Raw genomic sequence first — 27,159 nt, 5'->3', positions numbered from 1 at the left:
TAGGACAAGTCCGAAGGGCACCGACAAGCCGGAATGTGCAAGTATGTGTTTGATTGCATTCTTTTGTGTAGTATTAACATGATAAAATCCAAGCATGGTATCTTACTGAGTATTCTTTATACTCATAGTGTTCTATACTAAATTCTCAGATTCATAATTGCGGAGTTGGTGGAAGTCAGTCGGCATAATCGATGATGGGTTAAGGACAATGTTGTTTTGCATCGAAGTTTTGTTTTTCCATGTTTTGTCCGACTGCTTTCCATATGTTTTCGTATGGTATTGTATAAAAACATGTATGAGACATGATTTAATATGGTACCGGAAGTAAATTAAGCAATTATATCTTCTATGTTGTGTTAATAGACCTTTTTTAAAAAACTTCTCCTTGCAAGTGACAAAAGGCAGAAACGGGACAGTTTTTGGGTTAACTTCAACACATTATTTTTTACTCCATAAACGTCCATTTGAAACTATGAAAATATTACTGCGTTCCTCATTGAGTTGTCTAAATATGGGCACAAGAATAACTCAATTTGGATATCTGTAGCCTGAGATATGAATTTTTAAACGTTGAAGGGTCAAATCTGAAATTTCTGTGCAATACCTCACTGTTTTCAGTAAAACGCCCATATTATATGATCTTGGAAACTTTTATATTTTAACCTAGAAAAATACTTGAAAATATCTTTCTAATGTCATAAATTTCATAGAAAACGGAGTTGGGATGAATTTTATAAAAATAGTCGAACTTGCTGCCCCAACTAACCGTGGCAGTGCAGAGTCCGTATATGTAAAATATAATTTCTTGTCGACATGCGCTTCTGCGGGCCATTAAAAGTTATGAGAGACATTTTACCAAGTCGAAAATAAGTTTCTAACATGTAATAATTCTATTTAAGAGTATTTACATGTACCAAAGGCATAAGCTATTATGTTTAGTACGTGACACTCGAAACTTAAGTTCAAGGCGTCACAAACTCGGCTCGGCTCATTAATAACTATGAAAATAAATTATTTTTTATAGATCTGGCCGTCAAATTTTAAAAAAAAATTATGAAAAAAAAGTGAGTGAAAATAAAAACATAATACTAAGCTAATATAGTAAACAATATCTCAATTCAATATCTACATAAAATATGTACCCTTATTTCAATATCACAATAAAAAAAAAAATGAAGACTGTTCATGAAGAATATTCAACTGAGAAAGAATTTTGGCAACCAAGGATCTTGCATTACTTGTTCCTCTCTGAATGATATCCACTAATGACATTTGAGCAAATTTTCCATACTTTTGTTTAAATTCAACAATTTTGAAAATTCTCTGTAAAATTTCCAAAGATTTTTCCTGCAATCTGGTGCAGAGTGAATTTAACAGCTTAATAAGTTGCTCATATCCTTGCATTTTCATTGATTATTCTCAAACTCAAAGTATACATCATCGAGTTCATCCAACAATAAAACTTAATATTTATAGGCAGACTAAATACTCAAACTCAACAAAAATAAAAATGGATACAGATTACAGCAATAGCAATTAGCAAACGAGAAGATGAAGAACAATACCCTCCTCTTTGAGAATGGGGATGACGATAGCGAGCAAGAAAGAATACGGTGTGAAGAAAAAAGAATTTGGGGATGCACTGCAGAGACTCGAGTGAAGACGGCTGTCGGCTAATGTCTTGTTGAATTTGATTCCAATTTTCTTTGTTGTAGGGTTAGTACTTAGTGAGTAAGTGGTAACTGGGTTAAGTTACTTAATGGGTAGGTAATGGGCCATAAATTTTGGGCTAGACAAATTATAATAGAAAGAATAATGGAAAGTCCAATTATCCAATTTTTTTTCTAATAGGTAAGCGGTTCGAGGTAGGGCGACGACGTAAATACCATACCTGCCCCGCCCCGAATCGGGTCACTAAAATCAAATACCATATCCGTTACATTGTACCATCGGTTTGTTTTTTTCTCATTCGATTCGGTTAATCGCGATTTTTTATTTTGATAGTTCAAATTGCTATCCATATATATATGAAAGACTCACAAATTTTGATTTTTGATAGATTATAGGGGCGTTTGTTTCCTATTTTTGTAAGAATGAAAATGAAAAATATAATCGTTATGGGCTCCACGCGAGAGATAAAAATTTAAATTTTTTGATTTGATGTAATGAATAACGATCATATTTTTCATTTTAACAAGGAAAGAATGAAAGCAAATAGGGCTATAACTTTTGATGTTCTTTAGTACTAGAAGACTGGACAAGGGAAAGACCATGAATGGTGCATCGAAGATGGTTGAATATTTTAATAATCAAAATTTTAATTTTATTTTGGACCACTAGTCCTAAATATCAATTATTTAATTTAATTTTGTGGCACGTGTAAGGCATGTAGAACACTATTTTAAGGACATGATAAAGCTGATCTTGTTTTTCTTGGAGGGCACGATAGGTTCATTCATGTCAACTCTTCTTCATCTTGGTCATTGAACTTTCACTGAAAATTTCAAATAGATCACCTGATTTTAATTTGTCAGAATCACAACACCTAACTTCTATTTATTTTCAGTGTTAGCCATCATAAAGTTCCAATCCTTCATTAGCCAATAAATATGCCATCCAATCATGTCGTGACCGTAAAATCTTAAAACTAAAGATGAACACATTGAATATAACTTCGAGTATGTCCAGCGAATGATTACCTCATTTTTTTTTAAACTTGATCTATTTTCGTATTTTGCAATCATCACGTGATTATGTGACATATTTGCGTAGGATCTTGAGGAATTTTATGTTTGGTCATTGAACTTTCAGTCAAATCTCAATTAGGTAATTCAATACTTAATTTATTTCTCTCAAAATTTTTCAAACATCAATTTATTATAGTGTTAGCCATTTTGTTAACTATTTTTACTAAATTGATGTCTCGATCATTCTTTGACCTAGATCTCTATGTAAATACACACAGACCTATCATTAATTCATTATAAGTGTAAATGTGTAATTACTATCGACTCTTAAATACAATTTATTTTGTTACATAATTACTTAAAAATATAAGGCATGTTAGTTAGCATCAAAATTCACTTTCACATAGTGCTATAATAGAATGATTAATATGGAATGTAAATTAAAATTTTAATGACATAAATGGGACAAATATGGAAAGTAAATCAAAGTTTGAAGACGTAATTAAGACGAATTAAAGTCGAGAGTGGTTTAATTGAAATTGCCATCAAAGGCCCTCTGCATTAACTCATTCTACTTTGTCTTCTTTCGCTGGTGGTTGCTCCAATTTCACCGCTTCAATCCATAAAAGATTCCAAAAGCTTGAGGGAAAAAAAATCAATGGAGAACGGCGGAGTGATACGGTGGCGTTTTGGCTGCAACGATGAACTGACCAAGGCCTCTGCAATCACCATTAGAGGTGTATTGAACACGTTGATGGATAATCTTAAACCGGAAGACTCCCGGCCGGTTATTCCTCTAGGACACGGTGACCCTTCTTCCTTCCCGTGTTTCCGAACGACGCCTTTGGCCGTGGACGCCGTCTGTGACGCCGTACGCTCCGCCAAGTATAACGGTTATGGCTCCACCGTTGGTATTCCGCCTGCTCGAAGGTGCACGTTTCTACTCACTTTTTTGGGTTTTTCCAATTTTTGATATTTTAGAGCTATTGAGTAATCATTTTGGGTAGTTTATCTATACATGCATGCGTGCATATTGTCAATTTCCAATGCCCATGTCGTACCTTGTGTGATAGGAGTCTCCAGGTTACTGCTGCTTGTTTATGATCATCTCGCATAATTCACACAATTCATCAAGTTATATCACTGAGGGCTGGGGGATTTTTCCTCAATCTTGAAACCATCTATTGAAATCTTGTAAGCAGCATTTAAATAATAGAGAGTTAATTGTTAATTTTAGCAAAAACAACAATTTTAACAAATTTTTCTTATAATCAGTGACAATCTTGGGGATGGAACCCCTTTTGAACATGTTCGAGTAATTGGTGTTTTAAATAGTACGTATTCTTTGTTGCCCACATTGGTGGAGAGTTGGGAAACTTAATTTCAACTGGTGCTCTGAGCTTTAATGATTTTAGTTGAGTATGAACATGTAAATATGTCAGTACAAACGTTTGCGTTGGGGGGAAAACTTTTGTGAATTTTTGGTGTTGTTCAGTTTTACTTTTTACTCATGTATAATCGAATGCTATGCATAGTTAGGTGGACGCAGCCATCATGTATTTTCATCGGGAATTTATCTTTTCTATAAACAAGAGTGTTTTATTCTAGTTTTCAGTTTATTGCTTTGACGTGTTCTGTTGGAACATGTATATATATTTTTAAATTCAACAACTTTCATTAGGAAAATGTGAGGGAGATTCCAATAATTTCAATTTTTTGGAAACCAAAAGAGGGTTTTGCTTGTAGATGAAACATAAAGGATGCTGTATGTAATAATATAACATTCCAAGCGATGGCACCAAGTTTCTAATTTTACCTGTCCAAAGATGAATGTTGGATTATCATGGAACTCTACATTCATTGGGAAGATGTTGTCAATTATGGTGGAGGTGCTCGTATGTCTAGAACAGTTAAGGATGAATTTTGTTTTTCAGAAGTACACAATTGGTGATTTTCTCTTAATGTACTGGCCTAATTCCTGATTGATTATATGAGACACTGAATGGATTTCTATGTACGTTGAACAAAAGAACTTGAGCTTTTTAGTCAAAATAATAATAATAATAATAATCATAATAATAATCGAATAGTTTGAGTTTAATTTCACTCTACTGATTACTTGATAGAATAAAAAATTTAGAGGAACAGAAATTACATACTTTTTTTTGCATATTTTAAATTAAACAAGCTCATATTTATAAAAAAATTCGCAAGACACGTATTGTGTGTTGGTTATGTTCCAGTTCATAATGGTCTATCTGGAACTATTATTTTCTGAACAGTGCAATAGCAGAATATCTTTCAAAAGATCTTCCATACAAGTTATCTCCGGATGATGTATATCTGACAATTGGATGTACTCAAGCACTAGAAGTCATTTTACAAGTTCTTGCTCGCCCCAATGCTAACATTCTGCTCCCAAGACCAGGCTTCCCTTATTATGAATCTAGGGCTGGATTCTGTCATCTTGAAGTCCGACATTTTAATCTTATTCCAGAAAGAGGTTGGGAAGTTGATCTTGATGCAGTTGAAGCTCTTGCAGATGAAAATACTGCTGCTATGGTCATTATCAATCCAGGCAATCCATGTGGGAATGTTTTTTCATATGAACACTTGAAGAAGGTACCTAATTGCATGGTTCAATCGGGATTCACATACTATTTAACTGAACGTTTAGCTTATAGTTACTCTATTAACGATTGTTCATGTGATCTCTTAGGTTGCTGAGACTGCAAGAAAGCTTGGAATCTTAGTAATTTCTGATGAAGTTTATGATCACCTCACCTTTGGGAATAACCCTTTTGTTCCAATGGGAATCTTTGGGTCAATTGCTCCTATTGTTACAGTTGGATCTATATCAAAGAGATGGATTGTTCCTGGTTGGAGACTTGGTTGGCTTATTACTAATGATACAAATGGCATCCTTAAGAATCAGGGGGTAATCTCTCCATTTCCAGATTCCTTCTCTTCATGACTATAGTTGTTTACTAGTTTTGCATATCAAGCATAACATACTTTGCAAGACTGAAATTCAGCAATGCATCTAAAAGTGGTTCCCCCCCCCCACAACATTAATGAATTGCTATTCAATAAATCTCAATAAAATGTTTCTATCATCAAATGATCAAATCTTGAAATTCAATTTCTGAATTCATAAAAGAGCTGTGGTTTGTCATGCGTTGCCAAAATGCCCAATCCTATTTTTATATATCACTGTCACCATGTTTGTGTCATGTCGTCTCCGGTCTCATGTCAATGCTTAATAGATTGTAATAGAGTATTACAAAGATGCACGATCACATAAAATAATGAATAATATCCCTTAGAAGTCCTTCCTGGAATTTTAACTTGGTAAAGGAATCCATTTCTTTTTTGAAGATCTTTCCAATGGTACTTTCCAACAAAATTTTAACCCAAGATACTTACGCACTGATTACATATGCAATATCCCAAACAATCTACGGCTTTATTTGCTTGAATGAGTCTGAGCTGGAGGTACTGTCTGTCTTAATGTCCTCTTAAAGTTTCTGATATCTGGAACTGAAGGAGATATAACTTATAAGCCTTGCATATCGCCAGTAATGCTGGATAAATTGAGACTCTCCCTTAGAAGACATGCATATTGTTACACCCCCATAGGATTGGAAAATTGCTTGTTGTATTGTGTTGCAACTGATAGATATTTTACCTTATATCAATATTACTGTTGACATGATCAGTCCCGAATCACCCTAGTGGACCCGAAACGTGATGTGCGTCGATGATAGATGCTGACTAGATGTCAAATCTATCACCAAGGCTGACTGTGAGTTATTTCAAAAAATGCAACAAAATCAAATGCTTATGTAAAATATAATGCGATGGGCCCAAAATATTTATTTCGTGCTTCATTAATATGAGTTATAATATTCAACATGTCGTGTGGCTCTCATTCCGAAATCATTAAGCTCTCCTAGTTAAAAAGAATCAATTTCCATCTGTAGGAAAATTACGGGAAAATATATGAGTTGATAGCTCAGTGAGTGGAGAAGTTCGAAAATAATTATACTTTTTCATTTTTACATTTTTATCGAAAATCGAGTTCATATCATTGATAACTTGCAAGATAACATTATATAATTATAACCAATATGTGAGACATTCACATAACATGGTAAAATATCATCTCAAGTCATGATATAAATATAAGCTAGTAATCATGCTATAATCTCATCACATCAAATGTACTGGAAAATTCACAAAAAATGTACCCTCTGACTAAAATTTGTAATCTGTCCCTCGGGCTAAGGACTTTCGCCACGGGCCTTTAGCCCCCCCGTGAATGAAAGCGGGTCTCAAGACCTCTATTAATCAATTCTAAAACACGGCCAATGCCCATCAGTGAATTATATATACACGGTCACGACCCCTTCATCCCCACTCGATCCCTCAGTGTGGTATAGAACACGGCCAAGGCCCCTCTGTGAACTAGAAATACATAATCACCGGTACTTTTCTGGCCGATCTCAATATCACATCTCACATACCAAACAAATCTCAATATCACATGTCTCATATATCAAGTCACAAATGTACAATAAATAATCCTTGAAATTCCACATGTATCATAATAAAAGAGATTTCCATAATAATCATATAATCGAACACATAATTGCACATATTTTGATAATATACTTAATTTATAAATATTTTAAAAATATTTATATTTTTCCACTCACAGAACTATGTAAACCAAAATCAACTCGGATGGTACCCTGTCCCGATGTCCGTATCGCCACCTGAAATATAATATAATTTTTAAACCAACAATTAATTATTTTAAGTAATTTCATTAATTAAATAGACGATATTCAACCTTAATTATTTCACGTTTAAGCGATTTTTAAGGTCTCTTTAATTACTAAAACTAATTTTTCTTTCATTTTATTTGATTTCATAGTTTATTATACTTAATCCCTTTAATAAAATTGAATTTAATGTAACAACTATAAAATTAAACATAATTTGACAATAAGTAACTTTTTACTTACCCAAAATTGGGGAATTTAAGTCTAATTGTGTAGACCACTTATTTTCTAACAACATAGGCGAACTTTCCTATTTTTTTCTTCCTTCCTTTTTCCAATTCCCCCCCCCCCCCCCCCCCCTTCTTCTCTTTTCTTCTTATTTTCTTCCTTTCTTTCTACCGATTTTTCAGTATTTCTGCCCCAATTCGTTCCTCAGCCTTCATGTGTGTATGTATGTAATATGAATAATGAAGAAATGGCATGCAAAGTGCCACTTGTAATCCACCACTCAACCCATTTGCTATCAAGTCCCCCAAGCTTCACATGATATCTTATTAAGTCATCTAACTTTTAATAATTAATAAGTATTTCCCCAAATTTAAATTTTACCCATCTTAAACCTTCTAATGTTGTCAATTTGTAAAATAAACTCCCAAAAAAATTTTGGTCAATTAAGTCTCACTAAAATTATTTATTTCATTTAAGTTCTTATTTGACTTTGACTAGTCAAACATTTACTTTCAATAAATAGTATTGACCTTTGACTAATATGAAATGGGATGTAACAACTGCTGAATTACAAGATTTCTACATTTTAATTTGCAGAGAAAGCTTCATCGACGAAGATGAAATAAACCGATAAATCAGTTTTAACTTAGATAACCTTTCCTAAGATTGGTGTTTCATGAGTATGGGGTTTCTCTTTCATTGAAGGAAAAAGGTGATGCTATTTTTATCCTAATGATATGATAGACTTTCCGACGACGTCAAAGTATTCACACACTGTTTGATGCAGCACCAACGAGACAGTTAATTGCAAATTAGAATAGATCTATGGGGAGGGGGAATTAGAGAGAAGAAAGGGGATGGGGATTCAATAGAAGGGAAGAAAGAAAATAGGAAGAGAGGAATGCGCCATAAGCCACCAAAATATTATTCATTCATCAACTAAAAATTACAATGCAAAATAGGTTTAAATAGTAAAGCAACCCTAACGAGATTGGGCCCGAGCCCATACAAGTCCAAATTTTAAATAATAGTCCAAAAATAAATAAAGTTTAAATAAAATAAGTAAACGTCCGATATCCTTATCAACTCTCCCGGGGTAGGAGAAAACTCAACCCTGTCGAGTGGATATATCACTATAGGCTATCGTCAATCTCCCAACCATAAGCTGAGTGGTTGGGCAAGCTTCTTCCGGCGTCTGTAAAAATGTGTCAGTGGAGGTCTGAACCTGGTGTCCTCACCAACTCCCCTTGGGTGAACGGGAGGCAATCTAGGCCAAGGAAGATTGTGCTGACTTCGATAAAACTCCAATAAATTTGGATCCAATTGCTGTAGTCTCTCTGGAGATCCATGTACAATCAGAATCTAGTCGACCAACCCAACGAATAAGGAAGCGCTGAACCTCTCCATCATTAGTAAACACAGTTTCTTCATCTAAAATATCATCAATTTTATCTGTGTGTGCTGTGAGAGGTGGTAGTGGGTTAGAAGTGGCCAAATAGTCGGGATCAAGGTCCACAAAAGGGGGTAACAAAGGATCATTTGAGGGAATGAAATGACCTTTATAAGCTACTAGGTCCTCAACATTGAAAGTATAATGGTAACCAAAATGTGGTGGAATGTCAACAACATAGGCATTTGGACCAACTTGGCTTAAAATTTTAAAAGAATTAGCACTACGAGCTTGCAATTTGGAGGCGGGTCCATGTAGACGCCGCTCTAGCCTAATGCGGACCATAACGTAATCCACAACGTTAAACTCAATATGTCGTCTATGCAAATCAGCTTGAAATTTATATTTTGCATTACTAGCTTCAAGTTGTTTATTGATCTCAATATGCAAATCACGAAGATGTTGTGCAAATGCTTCGACTGACGCTGACACTCTAGCCTGTGGGGACATAGGGATGAGATCTAACGGTTTCCTAGGCTTGTACCCATGAACGGCTTCAAATGGACTCATACCTAATGAACGATTTATGGAGCTATTATACGCAATTTGAGCTATACGAAGGATCAAATCCCAATTTCGAAAATTCTCCCAGACCAGACAACGTAAGAGGTTACCAAGACTTCGATTAACTACTTCAGTTTGACCGTCAGTCTGAGAGTGGTAGGCAGTAGAAAATTTCAATTTGGTACCCATCTTTTGCCACAAAGTCCTCCAAAAATGGCTAGTAAAACGAACATCCCTATCGGACACAATGGTCTTAGGAAGCCCATACAATTTAACAATCTCATTAAAGAACAACATAGTCACCTTAGACGCATATGAGGTTTTGCTACAGGGGGAAAAAATGAGCCATTTTCGAAAAACGGTTGACAACCACAAAAATAGAATCATGTTTCTTTGGGGTGCGTGGAAGGCCTAATACAAAATCCATACTAACATCTTGCCAAGGACAATTGGGGACGGGAAGAGGGGTGTATAGGCCTGTGTTCAGCTTCTTCTGTTTACTCAATTGACAAGTGTTACAAGTACTAACAATCTTAGCCACGTCTTTCTTCAAGTTAGGCCAATAGAATTGGCGTTCAACTTCCTCTATGGTCTTATCACGTCCAAAGTGATTGGCTAACCCTCCCGCATGAACTTCCTACACTATGAAATCTCGCAATGAAGTTCGAGGGATACACAATTTATTGACTCTAAAGAGATAACCCTCCTCAAGTCGGAAGCCATTTGTGGCGTTTGATTGTCCCCTTTGTAAATCAAGAAAGATATCTTTAAAATCGGGACATGCCTCGTAATCCTCCTTAAGCCTTTCAAAACCGATGACCTTGACACTCATGATCGACAAAAGGGAGACACGACGACTTAATGCATCAGCTGCTTAGTTTTTCACTCCCTTTTTGTGTTTTAAAACAAATGAGTAGGCCTACAAATATTCGACTCAACGACCATGCCTAGAGCTTAATCGTTTCTGGGAGTTGAGGTAACGGAGGGCCTTGTGATTCGAATAAAGGACAAATTCCTGGGGCAACAAATAGTGATGCCAATAGTGCAAAACCTGGACCACCGCATACAGTTCCTTATCATAAGTTGAGTACCGTTGTTTGGCTTCATTTAACTTCTCACTGAAGTAGGCAACAGGATGACGATCCTGACTCAAGACTCCGCCTATACCTACCCCGGAGGCATCACATTCAACTTCAAAGACTTTGGAAAAGTCGGGAAGACGCATAATAGGAGCCTCCGTCATTCTCTTCTTGACTAACTTAAAGGCCTTAGCCGCCTCTTGTGTCCAATGAAATTCTCCTTTCTTCATGCACTCCGTGATAGGCGTCATAATAGTGCTAAACCCCTTGATAAAGCGACGGTAAAATGTAGCTAAACTGTGAAAGCTCCTGACGTCATGAATAGCTTTAGGCTCAGGCCAATCAATAATCGTTTGAACCTTAGCAAGGTTAGCAGATACTCCTGTCGAAGAGACAATGAACCCCAGAAAAACAACTGTATCGGTGAAGAAAGTGCACTTCTTGACGTTAGCATACAGATTGGTTGCACGAAGGGCAGAGCAAATTTGTGTGAGGTGGTCACGGTGTTGCTCCTTAGTCTTACTAACGATGAGGATATCATCAAAGTAGACAACAAGAAACTTACCCATGAAAGGTCGAAGAGTTTGCGTCATTACCCGCATAAAGGTACTTTGCGCATTACTTAGCCCAAAAGGCATGACCAGCCATTCCATCTTTCGTTTTAAACGCAGTCTTCCACTCATCGCTTGGGCGAATTCGAATCTGATGGTATCCACTCTTCAGATCAATTTTCGAAAAGATTGTGGCACCAACCATCATACTTAACATATCGTCAACTCTAGGAATGGGAAAACGATACTTCACCATGATCCTATTGATCGCACGACTATCCACACACATCCTCCAAGAACCATCCTTTTTGGGCATCAATAGGGCGGGGACAGCACACGGGCTTAAACTCTCACGAGTGAATCATTTGTGAAGGAGGTCATCCACTTGCCTTTGAAGTTCAACGTGCTCGGTAGGATTCATCATATAATGAGGCAAATTTGAAAGGGATGCCTCTGAGACAAAATTTATGGCATGTTGAATATCCCATAGAGGAGGTAGATGATCAGGTAGGTCCTCAGGAAAGACATCTCGAAACTCTTGGAGGATCGACTGACTTCAACAGGGTTCTCTATTGTGGAGTGGGATGAAACTTCCATGACCACCAAAGCGAACACAATTGAGTCACCAACAAGTGTACGCTCAAACTCCGTAGGACTAATGATATGCAATCCCTTTCGTTCCACATTCTTCTTCATTTCCAGTGGGCCAACAGGCTTTGGGGGCAGAAGGTTAAGGTGAATCTTCTTTCTATTAAACACGAAGGAGCAGGAATTAGATCGACCATAGATGGTTACATCTAGGTCAAATAACCAAGGTCGTCCCTAGATGATGTGCCCGACATCCATTGAAATGACGTCACACTATATATGGTCCTTATACTCGAGGAATTGGATAGGGACTAAACAACGCTCCTTGACAGCTATAGAAGAGGTGTCAACCCAAGAGACGCTGTATGGCTGAGGGTGAGGAACAGACTTCAACCCTAGACGGGATACAGTAGCCATCGAAACCACATTAATGCAGCTGCCACTATTTACGATAACTTTATAGTCCTTGTTATTAATCTTGATGTAAGTGTAGAAGATGGCATGACGGCGCCAATCATCGGCATCCCTAAGCTGGGGAAGAGTGCAATGGACGACACCGACTCTAGGTGTATGTGGAATAAGGGGACTAGCCTGAATACAACCTAAGAAGGTATCTTCACTATCCTCCAAGTCATCAAACTCTTCTAACTTAGGCTCATAAACCTGGTCCTCTAGTGGTTCGTCGACTATACCTTCACGCTCTTCCATAACTAGGGCTTGGCTAGGACACTTAGAAGAAATGTGACCAAAACCTTTACAGTTGAAGCATTGCAAACGGGAGGACATTCTTGAAACATCGAAGCTCGACCTTTGCTATCCAATGTGGGGGTAGTATTAGAAGGAGGAGATCCTAGAATAGACTTAGGGGATGGAGTGGATGCAGAAGAGGTTGCAGTGCGGGAGTCACCACGATTTCTATACGGTGTCCTAGTCACTAACTCGTAATCCCGAACGAAAGAGTAGGTGTGGTCAAGAGTGGTGACGCCTCTAAGGACAAGCTCACATCTAAGATCATCTCTTAGGCGTTGCCTAAACCTACTCAAGATCATGACCTCATCCTCAACGACTTGACCTCTCATTTGAAACTCATCAAACTGAGCAACGTATTCGGTCACAAGTCGACTGCCTTACGTAAGTGCGTTTCATTGATTTAGCAAGTTACTCCTATAAGATTGAGGTAAATATTTTTCTTGAAGGCGACGTTTCATTTCATCCCAACTCCCAACAGGGGGAGCATGACGCCTCTCCAGAAGGTCCTCAACACTTTCCCAAAAGGGTTGAGTAGTGCCAGTTAATTTCAAACCGGCAAATTGTACCCTCCAATCTTCCAGGACCCTATACCAGGCAAAGAAGCGATCCATATCTCTAACCCATTGATTGAATACATTAGGATCAGGACAACATCAAATGTAGGGGCATCTAGTTTAATATTTCGAAAGAGGCGCTCCTCGTGGCGAGGGAGAGATAGTGTACCATGACGGTAATATTCCTGCTCTCGTCCACAAGCTTGATTTCCCTCCCTAAGATCATGTCTGGCGTGGTGTCGACCACCTTGTGGACAACGATGAGGCCTATTAACTGAAATTTCAGAGTTTTCAGCTTAAGTCGAGTATGGGGTTGGGTCAAGAGTGTTCAACCTAGCGGTTAGGGCTCTATTCTCCTCACAAGTAGCGGCTACCTTAGTTTGAACAGTTGTTAATTGATTTTGTAATTGTGCCAACTGTCGGGTGAGAACTTCAATTTGGGAAGGATCCATGGCAAGGGTACTAGAACTAGAAGCAGTAACGCGACCATTACGCAATTGCATACACGGTAACACAAGCTAAGTGAAGTGCACTACTGACATCAACAAACACTGGTATCAACAATGAAATAGCAATGTTTTTTTTTTTTTGTTTTAGTATTATTATTCTTTGTTTTAGCTATTTAAAAGATGGGATTACGCAGTCCGAACGTGTAAGCTAATAATACTGGTGCAAATAAAATATAAAGCAAGGATACAATGGACTACTCGAGATACTCGAGATGTCTAAATATGTGGGGTAATCAGGGAACAATGGGAGTTAGTTCGAGAATCCCAATCAAGTAGGCGTAAGGCTAAATTTATCAAATGACAGCAACACAAATATTGTAACTGATGCAATTTTAAAGGGAAGCAATGGTATAAACGAAAGATAGATAGAAAAGTGACTCCCTGCAGTTCGGTTGTGACTCCAGTATTCCGGCTGGATTGACTTGCTAATGTGTGGGGCCCAGGGATGTTTGTGCCCTATCCCTTTCTTCAATTGCCTTCAACTTTAGAATTCACTCCTGTTGGATTGTAATTCCAATTTCACAACAAATTGCCTCTGACTACTACGAATTCCTTTGAACAGCTGCTTGAAACTGGTTGTGGTGACTGTGGGTTTGTGAATATGGTGTGTGTGGCGCGATTGAAGTGCAGTAGAGATAAGTATGTGATTTGGTGGCTGCAGGGATGAAAAGGGAAACGTTGGGGACTGTAAGTGTGGCGGCAATAGGCGGTTGCTTGGACTGTGATGTGTGGATAGTGGTGTGTTGAGTGAATTACAATTGGTAGGTTGGAGCATTGGGTTAATTATGTGGGCCAGGTAAGGGTGAGTTAGAATAGGTTATGTGAAATATGGATTGGGTATTTTGGTAATTTGGGCCGGCCGGGTTCGGGATCCTGTGCGTTAGAATCGGGCTGCCTGGATTGAGTCTTGTTTGTGTGGGCCGGTTTGAGTTCGTATATAATGGGCTAGGGTTAATTGGGCCAAACGGATTAATGATTTGAAAATGGATGAATGGGAGTTGGGTAGTGGGCTACGGGCTGAGTGAGTTTGGGATTGGGGTTATGGGTTGGTTTTGTATGTGGGCCAATATTTGAGAATTAGGGTTAGAACAACACTTTAGCAGCAGCAGCAGCGAATGAAATTTCTCTCTAAATGTTTTTTTTTTAATTGTAAAAATTCTAAATTGGAATTTCAGGTGCGAACAGTACCTGTGAACAGTAGCGCGATTTTTTTTTTCGAATGACAGAGAACTAAAAATAAAAAGTGAAAAAAGCTGCTTTTACGCTAAATCTATTTCAATTGTGTTGTTCTAACAAATTTTGGGAAGAGATAAGAACTTTTGGATTATAGGAAAGAAATTACCCAAGGTTCGGCTCTGATACCAAATTTGATACAGCACCAACGGGACAGTTAATTGCAAATTAGAATAGATCTATGGAGAGGGGGAATTAGAGAGAAGAAAGTGGATAGGGATTCAACAGAAGGGAAGAAAGAAAATAGGAAGAGAAGAATGCGCCATAAGCCACCAAAATATTATTCATTCATCAACTGAAAATTACAATGTAAAATAGGTTTAAATAGTAAAGCAACCCTAACGAGGTTGGGCCCGAGCCCATACAAGTCCAAATTTTAAATAATAGTCCAAAAATAAATAAAGTTTAAATAAAATAAGTAAACGTCTGATATCCTCATCAACTCTTTTGGGGTGGGAGAAAACTCGACCCTATTGAATGGATATATTATTATAGGCTATCGTCAATCTCCCAACCATAAGTTGAGTGGTTGGGCAAGCTTCTTCCGGCGTCTGTAAAAATGTGTCAGTGGAGGTCTGAACCTGGTGTCCTCACCAACTCCCCTTGGGTGAACGGGAGGCAATCTAGGCCAACGAAGATCCTGCTGACTCCGATAAAATTCCATTAAATCTTGGATACAATTGTTGTAGTGTCTCTCTGGAGATCCATGTACAATCAGAATCTGGTCGACCAACCCAACGAACGAGGAAGCGCTGAACCTCTCCATCATTAGTAAAGAAATTTTGAATTGTAGGAAAGAAATTACTCAAGGTTCGGCTCTGATACCAAATTTGATACAGCACCAACGGGACAGTTAATTGCAAATTAGAATAGATCTATGGGGAGGGGGAATTAGAGAGAAGAAAGGGGACGGAGACTCAACAGAAGGGAAGAAAGAAAATAGGAAGAGAGGAATGCGCTATAAGCTACCAAAATATTATTCATTCATCAACTGAAAATTATAATGCAAAATAGGTTTAAATAGTAAAGCAACCCTAACGAGATTGGGCCTGAGCCCATACAAGTCCAAAAATAAATAAAGCTTAAATAAAATATGTAAACGTTCGATGTCCTCATCACTATTAGTAGTAAGCTGCTGGTTTGGTAGATGCAATATTGTACCAGGTAAAACAAGTGCTTGGAGCATTTCAATCTGTGGCATCAGTGGTCTGCCGAGCACGAGTTATTAATGACTATGATTGTGTCGGTGTTTGCATGTTTTTAACTTTTAAATTTAAGCGGTATAATTTCTGTGTACCTTTTTATTTATACAGATATTCTAATGACTCACATGAAACCCACTTGTGTTTTCATAAGTGCAGATTGTTGATAGCATCAAGGGTTATCTGAATATTTCCTCTGATCCAGCAACCTTTGTTCAGGTTCACTTTAAGCCTTCTCTATTTTTTTTCCCTTCAAAACAGTATATGCTAAGTGTTCCTTTTGTTATTTCAAATGCTTTTTTGCATCCATGGAATTTCCTAGTATATGTGACATGATTATGAGTTGGTCTTGTACCTTTCATCTTTTCGTCAAAACTGTATGTAAGTGGGGTATCAAGATGATTTCACCACAATAATGGACAGCCATAGCATTACTTGGGGGCAACTGAACAAACAACTTGTACATAAACATCATATTCATATGAAATAATGCACATAGTAAGTTTCTATACAATGTGATCTTGGAAAAAGACCGGAGGTTGCTGATAGATATCAGTGTTGGAGAGTATCCTGCCCCATCTAAGCATATGAAAATCAGAAGTCTTATTAACTGAGTTGCAACTGACTGAGGACAATTTGAAATGTCTTTCTCTAGTTTTATGGGCTCATTGCTTTTGTATATGAATGACTGAAATCGCACTAGGTAGGACAGTTTTGATCCAGTTCTTGATTTTAAGTCGAGTTTCCCGAAATCTCTCTTTTCCTTGAAACTTTGTCCTGAATCCGTCACTTAATTAATGTAGTAGAAACCAGAAATTGAACCCCTCAGTCTTCAGAATCACATCTTACTTCGGCCTCTCTCTGCACGCTCTAATCTTTTACTCATATTGATTTCTGGATCTTTTCTTTGCATCAAATGGCCGATGTGTAGACCACCTCCTTTCTCCTTCAATGAATCCATCACTTAATTACTGTAGTAGAAACCAGAAATTGAACCCCTCAGTCTTCAGAATCACATTTTACTTCAACCTCTCTCTGCATGCTCTACTCTCTTCCTCATCCTGACTTTTTGGATCTTTTCTTTGCATCACATGGCCGATGAGTAGACCACCTTCTCCTTTCGCATTCAATGTTTCTCTTATACTGTCATAGTTATGGATCTTTTTTTTTTTTTTTTTTTTTTTTTTTTTTTTTTTTTTTGCCCTTTTTCCGTTTTCTTTTTTAAATTTTTGGCCATTGTGTGTTAATTTTGGTTTTTGTTAGTTAATAATGCACAGACACTCCTTGGTTGTCCCATTTTCTATAGTTTTAAGTCACTGACGCTCAAGGGATGCTTTAGAGACACCCCTCAGGCAAGTATCCAATATGGCATGCGTGTCATGTCCTATATAAAAACGTATGTATATATAATAGTAAAGATATAATATATAGATTCAAAATTTTAAAGAAATTAAGTCAACGTGTCCCTGACGTGTTTGTGCCCTACTTTTTTGAAAAATCGGGTATCCATGTTGTGTCCATGCCCGTGCAACTTAGTTTGTTAGTTTCTGTTTTTGCATTATTCGAAGTGTTTGCATGATATTTTGTGGCTATATTCTGTTTGTACAATGCGCTTGTCAGTTTTGCTTTGGCATTTGCTTAATTTCTGTAAAGTTGCCAATTGATCCAGTTCCAGTCTTTATAGATGGAACCACGTAAAATTCCCAAACCAGTGGTCCTGTCTTGTATAAAACGAGATGAGAGTAATTTGCTGCTTTTATAAACAAAGCTGTAGATTACTTATAACATTGGGAGTGACACTTTCTGGAAAATAAATTTTATTTTTTTTATGTAAACAGGGAGCAATTCCTCATATTCTTAAAAACACGACAAACGAGTTCTTCACCAAAATTGTTAATACACTTAAGGAAGCTGCAGACCTATGCTATGATCGAATAAAGGATATCCATTGCATTACTTGCCCAAGCAAGCCCGAAGGATCCATGTTTGTAATGGTAAGACATGAGAATTGATATTCTTATGATCTTAGAAATGATATGGGGAATCATCTGCTAGGAGTTTTTTCGTGTCAGGTAAAACTTAATCTGTCCCTTCTGGAAGGGATTATGGATGATGTGGACTTCTGTTGCAAGCTAGCTGAGGAGGAATCCGTGATAGTTCTCCCAGGTAAAAAATAAATTCAGGATTCTGCGATTAGCTTAAATACAGATAACTGCTAATTTGTAAAACCATGAAATGCTAAATGTATATGATTATGCTGTGAAGTAAATTTTGAATATACTAAAAGTGATATAGGAGGTAGTGATATCACGTGATCCCACTAATGTGAGAGGTCCATACACCATGAACAGAACAACCCTCTTGCTACTGCATCTGGACCACAACAAAATTTAGCTATCCCGATAATGTTAGTCGCCCCTTGTGGTCAACTACAATACACTGCTTGATAAGTTTGAAATACCCACATCAAAAATATGATTTTTCTTGCCTTTTCTAGTTATTTATTAAATTGTTGTGATTTGAGCTTTAGGACAAACTCATCTGGATGCTACCTACCTCGGTTGTGCCGCCTAGCTTCTTAGTCTCCAACTCAATGTTGTCCATAATTAAAAGTATAAACTTCTTGATAAAGACTAGAAGCATTCAAAGTTTTGAGTTTTTGGAAGGCATGCAAGTACCAAATGAAGTTCAGGTAGTTTGTGATGCGAACCCCATAGCAACGTTGACTACAAAACCCACAATGAGATTGACGAACCCAAGAAAGCCAAATTAATCCAAAAGTTTAGGATTAACCCAAAAGAAAGTCGAACCAAAAAACCCAACAAGAACGACGCTTGAAAGACCCCTTGATCACGCAATTCAAGAATTAAATCCGGTTATTTGAACGTCACAAATTAATACTTGATAAGTTCGAAATTGTTCAATGAAGAACGATGAAGAGAAGATAATATGCCTCACTTTTAATTCAATATCAAAATGTCAAAGGTTTCTTAACAATTGAATGAAAACTCCTACTTATACTAAACCTAAAAACTAGGTAAAAATCGTGCAAAAGTCTACCTAGAATAATTAGGAATGAAAAAGAATCAAAATCTAACAAAATATGGAAAAATACCAAAAATAGGAAATTCGCCAAAAAAAATGGCCTATGCGACTGCAATGTGTATTTTCATGCAGTCGCATGGTTCAACTAAAAATCTCATCTTGAGTTTCGGTATGCTTCCATGCGATCGCAAGCCTCATAAGCCTATGCGGTCGCATAGACTTATCATTTTCCTCTGTTTTCGGCCTTTGATATTAAATTGATTCAAGTTTATTCGCCCTTCGACCCAAACATGAAAGTTACTCCATTTTGAGTCCCGAACATGGTTCCATCAATGGTTTCTTGAACGAACAATCTCATCGCTTATTTCACTTGCTTTGCCTTTGATCGCGTCATTGGTCCGCCATCGACTATCAAACGATCTCGTCTTGCACTCGCCTTCGTCGGGCTTGACTCTTGGATTATATCATTCCCTCCCTTTTCAAAAGGATTCGTCCTCGAATCTGAACCTGCATCAAACAGAGAGAGATAAAAGTAGCCGAAACATTGTACTCACCTGGAAGGTCCAACTTGTAAGTATTGTCGTTTATCTTTTCAATCACTTGAAATGGTCCATCGCCCCTCGGTTGCAACTTGGACTTCCTTTGCTCCGGAAACCGCTCCTTCCTAAGGTGCACCCAAACCCAATCTTTTGGCTCGAATGTCACGCGCTTCCTATCTTTGTTTGCCTGCGACGCAACCAACTTACTTTTATTTTCAATTTGCGTTTTTACCTTTTCATGGAGTGACTTAACCAATTTCGCCTTCTTTTTGCCATCTAAACTACCACGTTCATTCATAGGTAAAACAATTAAATCCAAAGGAGTTAGTGGATTAAAATCATATATAATTTCAAATGGAGAATATGACGTAGTAGAGTGAACAGTTCAATTGTATGCAAATTCAATAAATGGTAGACACTCCTCCCAACTCTTCAAATTTTTATTGATTACTGTGCGTAACAATTGTGTCATAGTCTTATTCACTACTTCGGTTTGTCCATCCGTTTAAGGGTAACAAGTTGTGGAAAATAGTAACTTAGTGCTTAAGTTACCCCACAAAACTCTTCAAAAGTGACTCAAAAATTTGACATCCCGATCTGACACTATGCTTTTAGGAACCCCATGTAAACGCACAATCTCTTTAAAGAATAAGTCAGCAATGTTCGTGGCATCGTCAGTTTTGTGACATGGTATAAAATGTGCCATTTTGCTGAACCTATTTACAACCACAAAAATAGAATCCCAACCTCTCTTAGTCCTAGGTAAATCTAAAACAAAGTTCATCAAGATATCAACTCAAGGCTCACTAGGTGTAGGTAAAGGTGTATACAAACCTTGTGATAAAACCTTAGATTTAGCCTTTTTACAACCTATGCATCGACTACAAATTCTCTCAACATCACTTTTCATCTTAGGCCAATAAAAATGCTCATTCAATACATTTAAAATCTTTTGAACCCCAAAGTGTCCCATTAATCCACCACTATGTGCCTCCCTTACTAACAATTCCCGAATAGAACAATTAGGAACACATAACCTATTTTCCCGAAATAAATACCCCTCATACCTAAAGAACCTATCAACTGCCCCTTCTATGCATGACAAATAAATATCCGAAAATTCAACATCTTTTTCATACAATTCCTTAATATGTTCAAATCCAAGTAGCTTAGAATCAAGAGTAGTTAGCAATACGTACCTTCGCGACAACGCATTCGCCACCACATTTTCTTTACCTTGTTTATACCGAATGACGTATGGAAAGGTCTCAATGAATTCCATCTACCGTGCATGCCTCTTGTTCAATTTACCTTGTCCCCGAAAGTGTTTTAGTGACTCATGATTGGTGTGTATTACGAACTCCTTCGGCCATAAATAATGTTGGCAAGTTTCCAAAACTCGAATAAGTGCATAAAGTTCTGTCATATGTAGGATAATTTAAAGCAGGTCCACTCAACTTCTCGCTAAAGTATGCAATAGGCCTCCGATCCTACATTTAAACTGCTCCAATCCCTATTCCCGATGCATCACACTCAATCTCGAATGTTTTATCAAAGTTAGGTAATGCCAAAACAGGTGCTTCACACAATCTACCTTTAATAGTATTAAATGCAAGTTCTTATTCATCACCCCAATAAAAACCTACACTCTTTTTAACTACTTCTATGAGTGGCATGGTGATAGTGCTAAAATCCTTCACAAAACACCTATAAAAACTAGCCAGACCATGAAAACTCCTAACTTCTGTTGTGTTTTTAGGTGTCGGCCAATTTCTAATAACTTTTATCTTTTCATCGTCTACTTCTACCCTATTAGCACTAACTACAAGATCAAGAAAAAGAACTCTATCCATACAAAACGTGCATTTTTTAAGATTAGCATAGAATTGTTCTTTCCTTAAAACAATTAACACACTTTAAATGTTCCATATGCTCTCCTAAGTCTTTGCTATAGATTAAGATGTCAAAATAAATCACAACAAATTTTCCTATAAAAGCACATAAAACATGATTCATTAAACGCATAAAAGTGTTAGGTGCATTTATGAGTTCAAACGGCATAACCAACTATTCATATAAACCATATTTAGTTTTAAAAGCCGTTTTTCATTCATCACCCTCCTGCATACGAATTTGATGATACCCGCTTTTTAAATCAATTTTAGAAAATATGCAAGCACCATGTAATTCATCAAGCATGTCATCTAACCTAGGTATGGGGTGACGATACTTTACCGTTATGTTGTTGATAGCCCTACAATCCACGCACATTCGCTATGTTCCATCCTTTTTTGGCACAAGCAAAGTCGGTACCGCACAAGAACTCATGTTTTTCCTCACGTATCCTTTGCTCATTAACTCCTCCACTTGCCTTTGAAATTCTTTAGTCTCCTCGGGATTACTTCGATAAACCGGTCGATTTGGAATGACAACTCTGGGTATGAAATCAATTTGATGCTCAATGCCTCGAATATGTGGCAATCCACTTGGTGCATCCTCCGAAAATACATCCTCGAATTCCTGCAATAAAGACTTTGCCAAACTAGGGAGGGGTGGGTCAGTTTCCTCAAAATTGAGGAGTGATTCCTTATAAACGAACTATATCATCTCTTTTCTCTCAACTACCGCCATCCTCAAATCATTCTCCTTTGCAAAGAAATTCGCTCATGTTTTCTCTCCTCTTGGAATACTCCCTTTCTTTTCTTTCTTTTGCTTGCTCTCTCTTTTTCTTTTTGGTGGCTTTTTCAACATTTTCTCTCTTCTTCTCTAACTCACCACTTTCTCTCTTTTTTTCTAACTCTTTGATTCTCCTCTCTACATCACTTCTCAATTTTAATTGGTCATCATAGACCTGCTCCGGTGTTAATGGCACAAGAGTAATGGTCCTTCCATCTTTAATGAAACTATATCGATTTTTAAACCCATCATGCATAGCTTTCCTATCGTATTGTCATGGTCGCCCCAATAAAATATGCCCCCGCTTGCATTGGCACCACATCACACACTAACTCGTCCTTATAACTCCCAATTGACAAATTAATTAGCACCCTTCGATTCACCCTCACCTCGCCACTCTCATTCAACCATTGCAATTTATAAGGTATCGGGTGTCTCAACAATGTTAAACCCAATTTTTCTACAAAAGATATGCTAGCTACATTAGTTCAACTACCACCATCAATTATAACACTACATACCGTATTGTTGACGTGGCATCGAGTGTGGAAAATGTTCTCCCGTTGCAACTCCAAATCATCCGCTTTGACGTGAGTAGTAAGAGCTCGCCTTGTGACTAGTAGATCCCCAATCGGCCCTTCAACTTTTTCTTCTTCACTAACATCCTCCAACATTGGCATGTCATCAAACTCGCCATCACTATCGCTCACAATCTCTCAATTATTCCGCAACACTATCGCCCGTTTGTTTGGGCATTGAGAAGCAATATGCCCCGTTTCCAAACACCTAAAACATTTGATGTCCCGATTGCGTGACGGTTGTGCCTCCGGTTTTTATATTGTTTGCTAGCGTTTTCATCCTTGCCCTTTTGCCAATCGTTTTTACCTCTAGGTGCAAACCCCGTTTTTGTTGTTGTCATCCCACTTCGATTTTCATGTTGGATTAGGAGTCGAAGTACCTAACAGTTGCCTAGATGTCCCCTTCCTCTTCAATTGCCTCTCAACCTTCATTACTACATGTAACATGTCCTTGATTTTCACATAGTGTTGCAACTCTACAACGTTTGCAATATCCCGATTTAACCCATTCAAGAACCGTGTCATGGTAGCTTCCCGATCTTCCTCCACATTAGCCCGAATCATTAGAATTTCCATCTCCTTGTGATAATCCTCTATACTTTTCGATTCTTGGTACAAACCTTGCAATTTTTGATGGATTTCCCTATAATAGTGACTCGGAACAAACCTTCTCCTCATCAATACCTTCAATTCATCCCAAGTACTAATTGGCTTTTCCCGACCCCTACGCCGTGATGTAAGTACTTGATCCCACCAAGATATCGCTTAATCCACAAATTCAAGTACCGCCAATTTTATCTTTTTCTCCTCCGAAAAATTATAGCACTCAAAAATCATCTCAACCTTCCTTTCCCACTCTAAATATGCTTCCGTATCGCTTCTCCCCTTAAATTGAGGAATAGTCATTTTAATACTCCCCAAATTTCCATCTACTTCATCTCCCAAGTTATTTCTACCCCGTCTTTTCATCCTATCGCCCCTATGCCTCGCTCGACCCATATCAACGTCATTTTCATCAAAATCATCCTCATCACTACGATAGTTATCTCGTCTTCCTCTCCTAGATTCACGCCTACCCGGCCCCCTAGCATTAGACATCTCCACTTGTCCTCAGCTAAGATTAGCAATTATAGTACCTATTCGCGCCATCCATTCCCCTTGCCTATCCACCTTCTCCCTAACATTACCAAGTACCCTTTCAAACCTCCTTATCATGTCCTCCGATACATTGTTGTCATTACCGTTTCGGCTTGAATTAGAACTCTCTTTCCGGCATCATATCACACAATTTTTTCATGCTTCACAAAGATTTCACTCGGAAAACACTCACTATGGCTTTTTCCCTCTATTAAACTCACCACTCGGCCTTTTACCACTCAAAGTCTCCCTCCAAGCACTTCAAAGAACCAAGTGAACTAAATCAATTGTTTTACCAGGAATTCAAGCAAACCGAATACTAATCGAAGACCACGAGACTCAAAGGACTTGAATAAGTGGAATAGATGAATATTTTGACAAGAATATGTGAATAGACTCAATAGAAGATTGAAAGAATCGAACCCAATTGAATATCCCAAAGTCAAGCACAATGTAGGAATTGTTGTTGGTAGAAAAACAAAATCAAACAATAATAATATCAAAATTTATTTTATTTTATTTTATTTTTGTTTGTGAACAGTACTTCGAATGTACAGTAACTTTTTTTTGTACTTTTTTTTTTTACTCTTTGATGAAAGAAGATGATTAAACTACCAACAACTCAACGAAACGACGAAAAGAAAAAAAAGAACGAAGAAGAACTAAGAAAGAACAATTAAAACTGAAGAAGAAACTAAGAAAATAAAATTAACGACTCAAACAAATAAAGAGAAGATATAACCTTCAATAAATTTGGAGCCAAAGCTCTGATACTAACTGATGCGAACTCCGTAGCAACGTTGACTATAAAACCCACAACGAGATTGACGAACCTAAGAAAGCCAAATTAATCCAAGAGTTTAGGATTAACCCAAAAGAACGTCGAATCAAAAAATCCAACAAGAACGACGCTTGAAAGATCCCTTGATCACGCAATCCAAACATTAAATCTGGTTATTTGAACGCCACAAGTTAATATTTGATAAGTTCAAAGTTGTTCAATGAACAACGATAAAAAGAAGACAATACGCCTCACTTTTAATTCAATATCAAAATGTCAAAGGTTTCTTAACAATTGAATGAAAACTCCTATCTATACTAAACCTAAAAACTAGGTAAAAATCGTGCAAAAGTCGACCTAGAATAATTAGGAATGGAAAAGAATCAAAATCTAACAAAATATGGAAAAATACCAAAAATAGGAAATTCGCCAAAAAAAAGGCCTATGCGACCGCAAAGTGTATTTCCATGCGGTCGCATGGTTCAACTAAAAATCCCATCTTGAGTTTCGGTATGCCTCTATGCGATCGCAAGCCTCATAAGCCTATGCGATCGCATAGGCTTATCATTTTCCTCCGTCTTCGGCCTTCGATATTAAATTGATCCAAGTTGATTCATCTTTCGACCCGAACATGAAAGTTACTCCATTTTGAGTCTCGAACATGGTTCCATCAATGGTTTCTTGAACGAACAATCTCATCGCTTGTTTCACTTACTTTGCCCTTGATCGCGTCATTGGTGTGTCATCGACTATCAACGGATCTCATCTCGCACTCGCCTTCGTCTGGCTCGACTCCTGGATCATATCGGTTTGCCAATGCAGCAACTAAACTTTAAATATATGTGCCAAGAGGTCCATATGTATCCATATTATCCAAACCCTTTCTTAGAAATGAATCTTCTCACTCCTGCTTCAGTGTTGGATCCATGTCTGCGGCATCAAAAGCTGATGGATGTTCAGGCTTGACTGAACCCCTTGGCCGTCCATCTGTCCCATAGTTATTCCAACTGCATAGATTTCATACGAACTCTCTTCTATAATGACCTTTTTATAGAGTAGGAGCTGAATAACTTTTCCCTGTAGTTGTCATAGTGAACAAAAAACGCTCGTTGTTGTGAACAATTTTTAGTATGAGATTTCCTCCCGTTTGTTGATGGTGACAGAGAGTTTCCTGTGTTGTCCCTTCTACTTGGTAAGCTGCTTAAATAAAAGGCCCTTTTTTTTAAAAAAGTTTGCAAGTAACTTTCTGCTGCTTTAAAGATTTGATGAGACCATTGTATTCATGGGTGATAAACTGATCGTGCTCATGTTAAGAAGAGATTACCAAATAAGTCTCCCAATTGTGGACATAATTTCCTCTTGAAATGATGAAATCCTCATTGAGCAATTGAATAAACCAGCAGATCCCATTAGTCGAAATGGTACTGTATGTAGGCTACACTGCTGTTGCTGAAGCATGTTTGCGAGACTACATATTTTCACTCAACTTTGAATTGTCAAATCTTGACGGGCTTTGATTAGGATTCACGAATCTTTGTGTTAGTTAGCTCTTATAGGAAGGTGAGTGTTAATGCCAACCAAATCAGAACTAAGAAAGCTTCAAAAACCTCTGGAGTCGTGCTGTTGGCATGCAGAGGACAGTTTTGTTTGTAGTTTTTGCTTAGAATTTTGGTATCAAATTGGTCATTTCCATCTTCATAAAGTGAATTGACTGGGTTTATCAGCTAACATACGAGTAAAATTCTCCTTGCAGGGGTTGCTGTAGGACTCAAGAATTGGCTCCGAGTAACTTTTGCCATTGAGCCATCATCACTCGATGATGGCCTTCGAAGGATAAAAGCTTTTTATGAGAGACACGCAAAGAAACAATGAATGTTGTTTCTATATATTCTGATAGTTTCTCCATTCCAATCACGCATTGGATCAACAAGGGTTAGTCAATAAATGTTTGTTTTTCATGGGAGAAGATTCTTCTTCATTTTCTATTTGTAATGAAAATAATGATGGAGAATATCACTATCCTCCACTGGTTGTGAAACATTGTGAAGTTTGCTGAAAGTTAATTTTATTTAAAATAACTAGAATATGTTAATACTTGTTATGTTATTATGATATAATGATTATTCATTGAGGTTGTGATCTTGAGCAAGTGATTGAGAGATTTATTTGCTTTTATTTATCATTTATATATTAATGTGATCTTTAAACTAAAAAACTGTTTATAGACATATAAAGAGACATTTGATTAGGTAAAGATTCATTCTCAACACACAACACAATA

General features: G+C 37.4%; 1 protein-coding gene across 1 annotated transcript; it reads left to right on the top strand.

Moving 5' to 3' along the window:
• Nucleotides 1-3,185: 3,185 nt before the first annotated feature.
• Nucleotides 3,186-27,027, top strand: LOC111395464 (tyrosine aminotransferase-like). Its single transcript, XM_023021467.1, has 7 exons — nt 3,186-3,617; nt 4,970-5,309; nt 5,407-5,625; nt 16,282-16,341; nt 17,961-18,116; nt 18,195-18,288; nt 26,632-27,027. Exons 1-7 carry the CDS (start codon nt 3,346-3,348, stop codon nt 26,748-26,750), a joined length of 1,260 nt encoding a protein of 419 aa, XP_022877235.1. The 5' UTR covers nt 3,186-3,345; the 3' UTR covers nt 26,751-27,027.
• The last annotated feature ends 132 nt before the right edge of the window (nt 27,028-27,159 follow it).

This window comes from Olea europaea, chromosome 6 (genome assembly GCF_002742605.1).
Source record: "Olea europaea var. sylvestris chromosome 6, O_europaea_v1, whole genome shotgun sequence".
In the NCBI taxonomy this organism is placed as follows: Eukaryota; Viridiplantae; Streptophyta; class Magnoliopsida; order Lamiales; family Oleaceae; genus Olea; species Olea europaea.
This window is presented reverse-complemented; position numbering and strand designations above follow the sequence as displayed.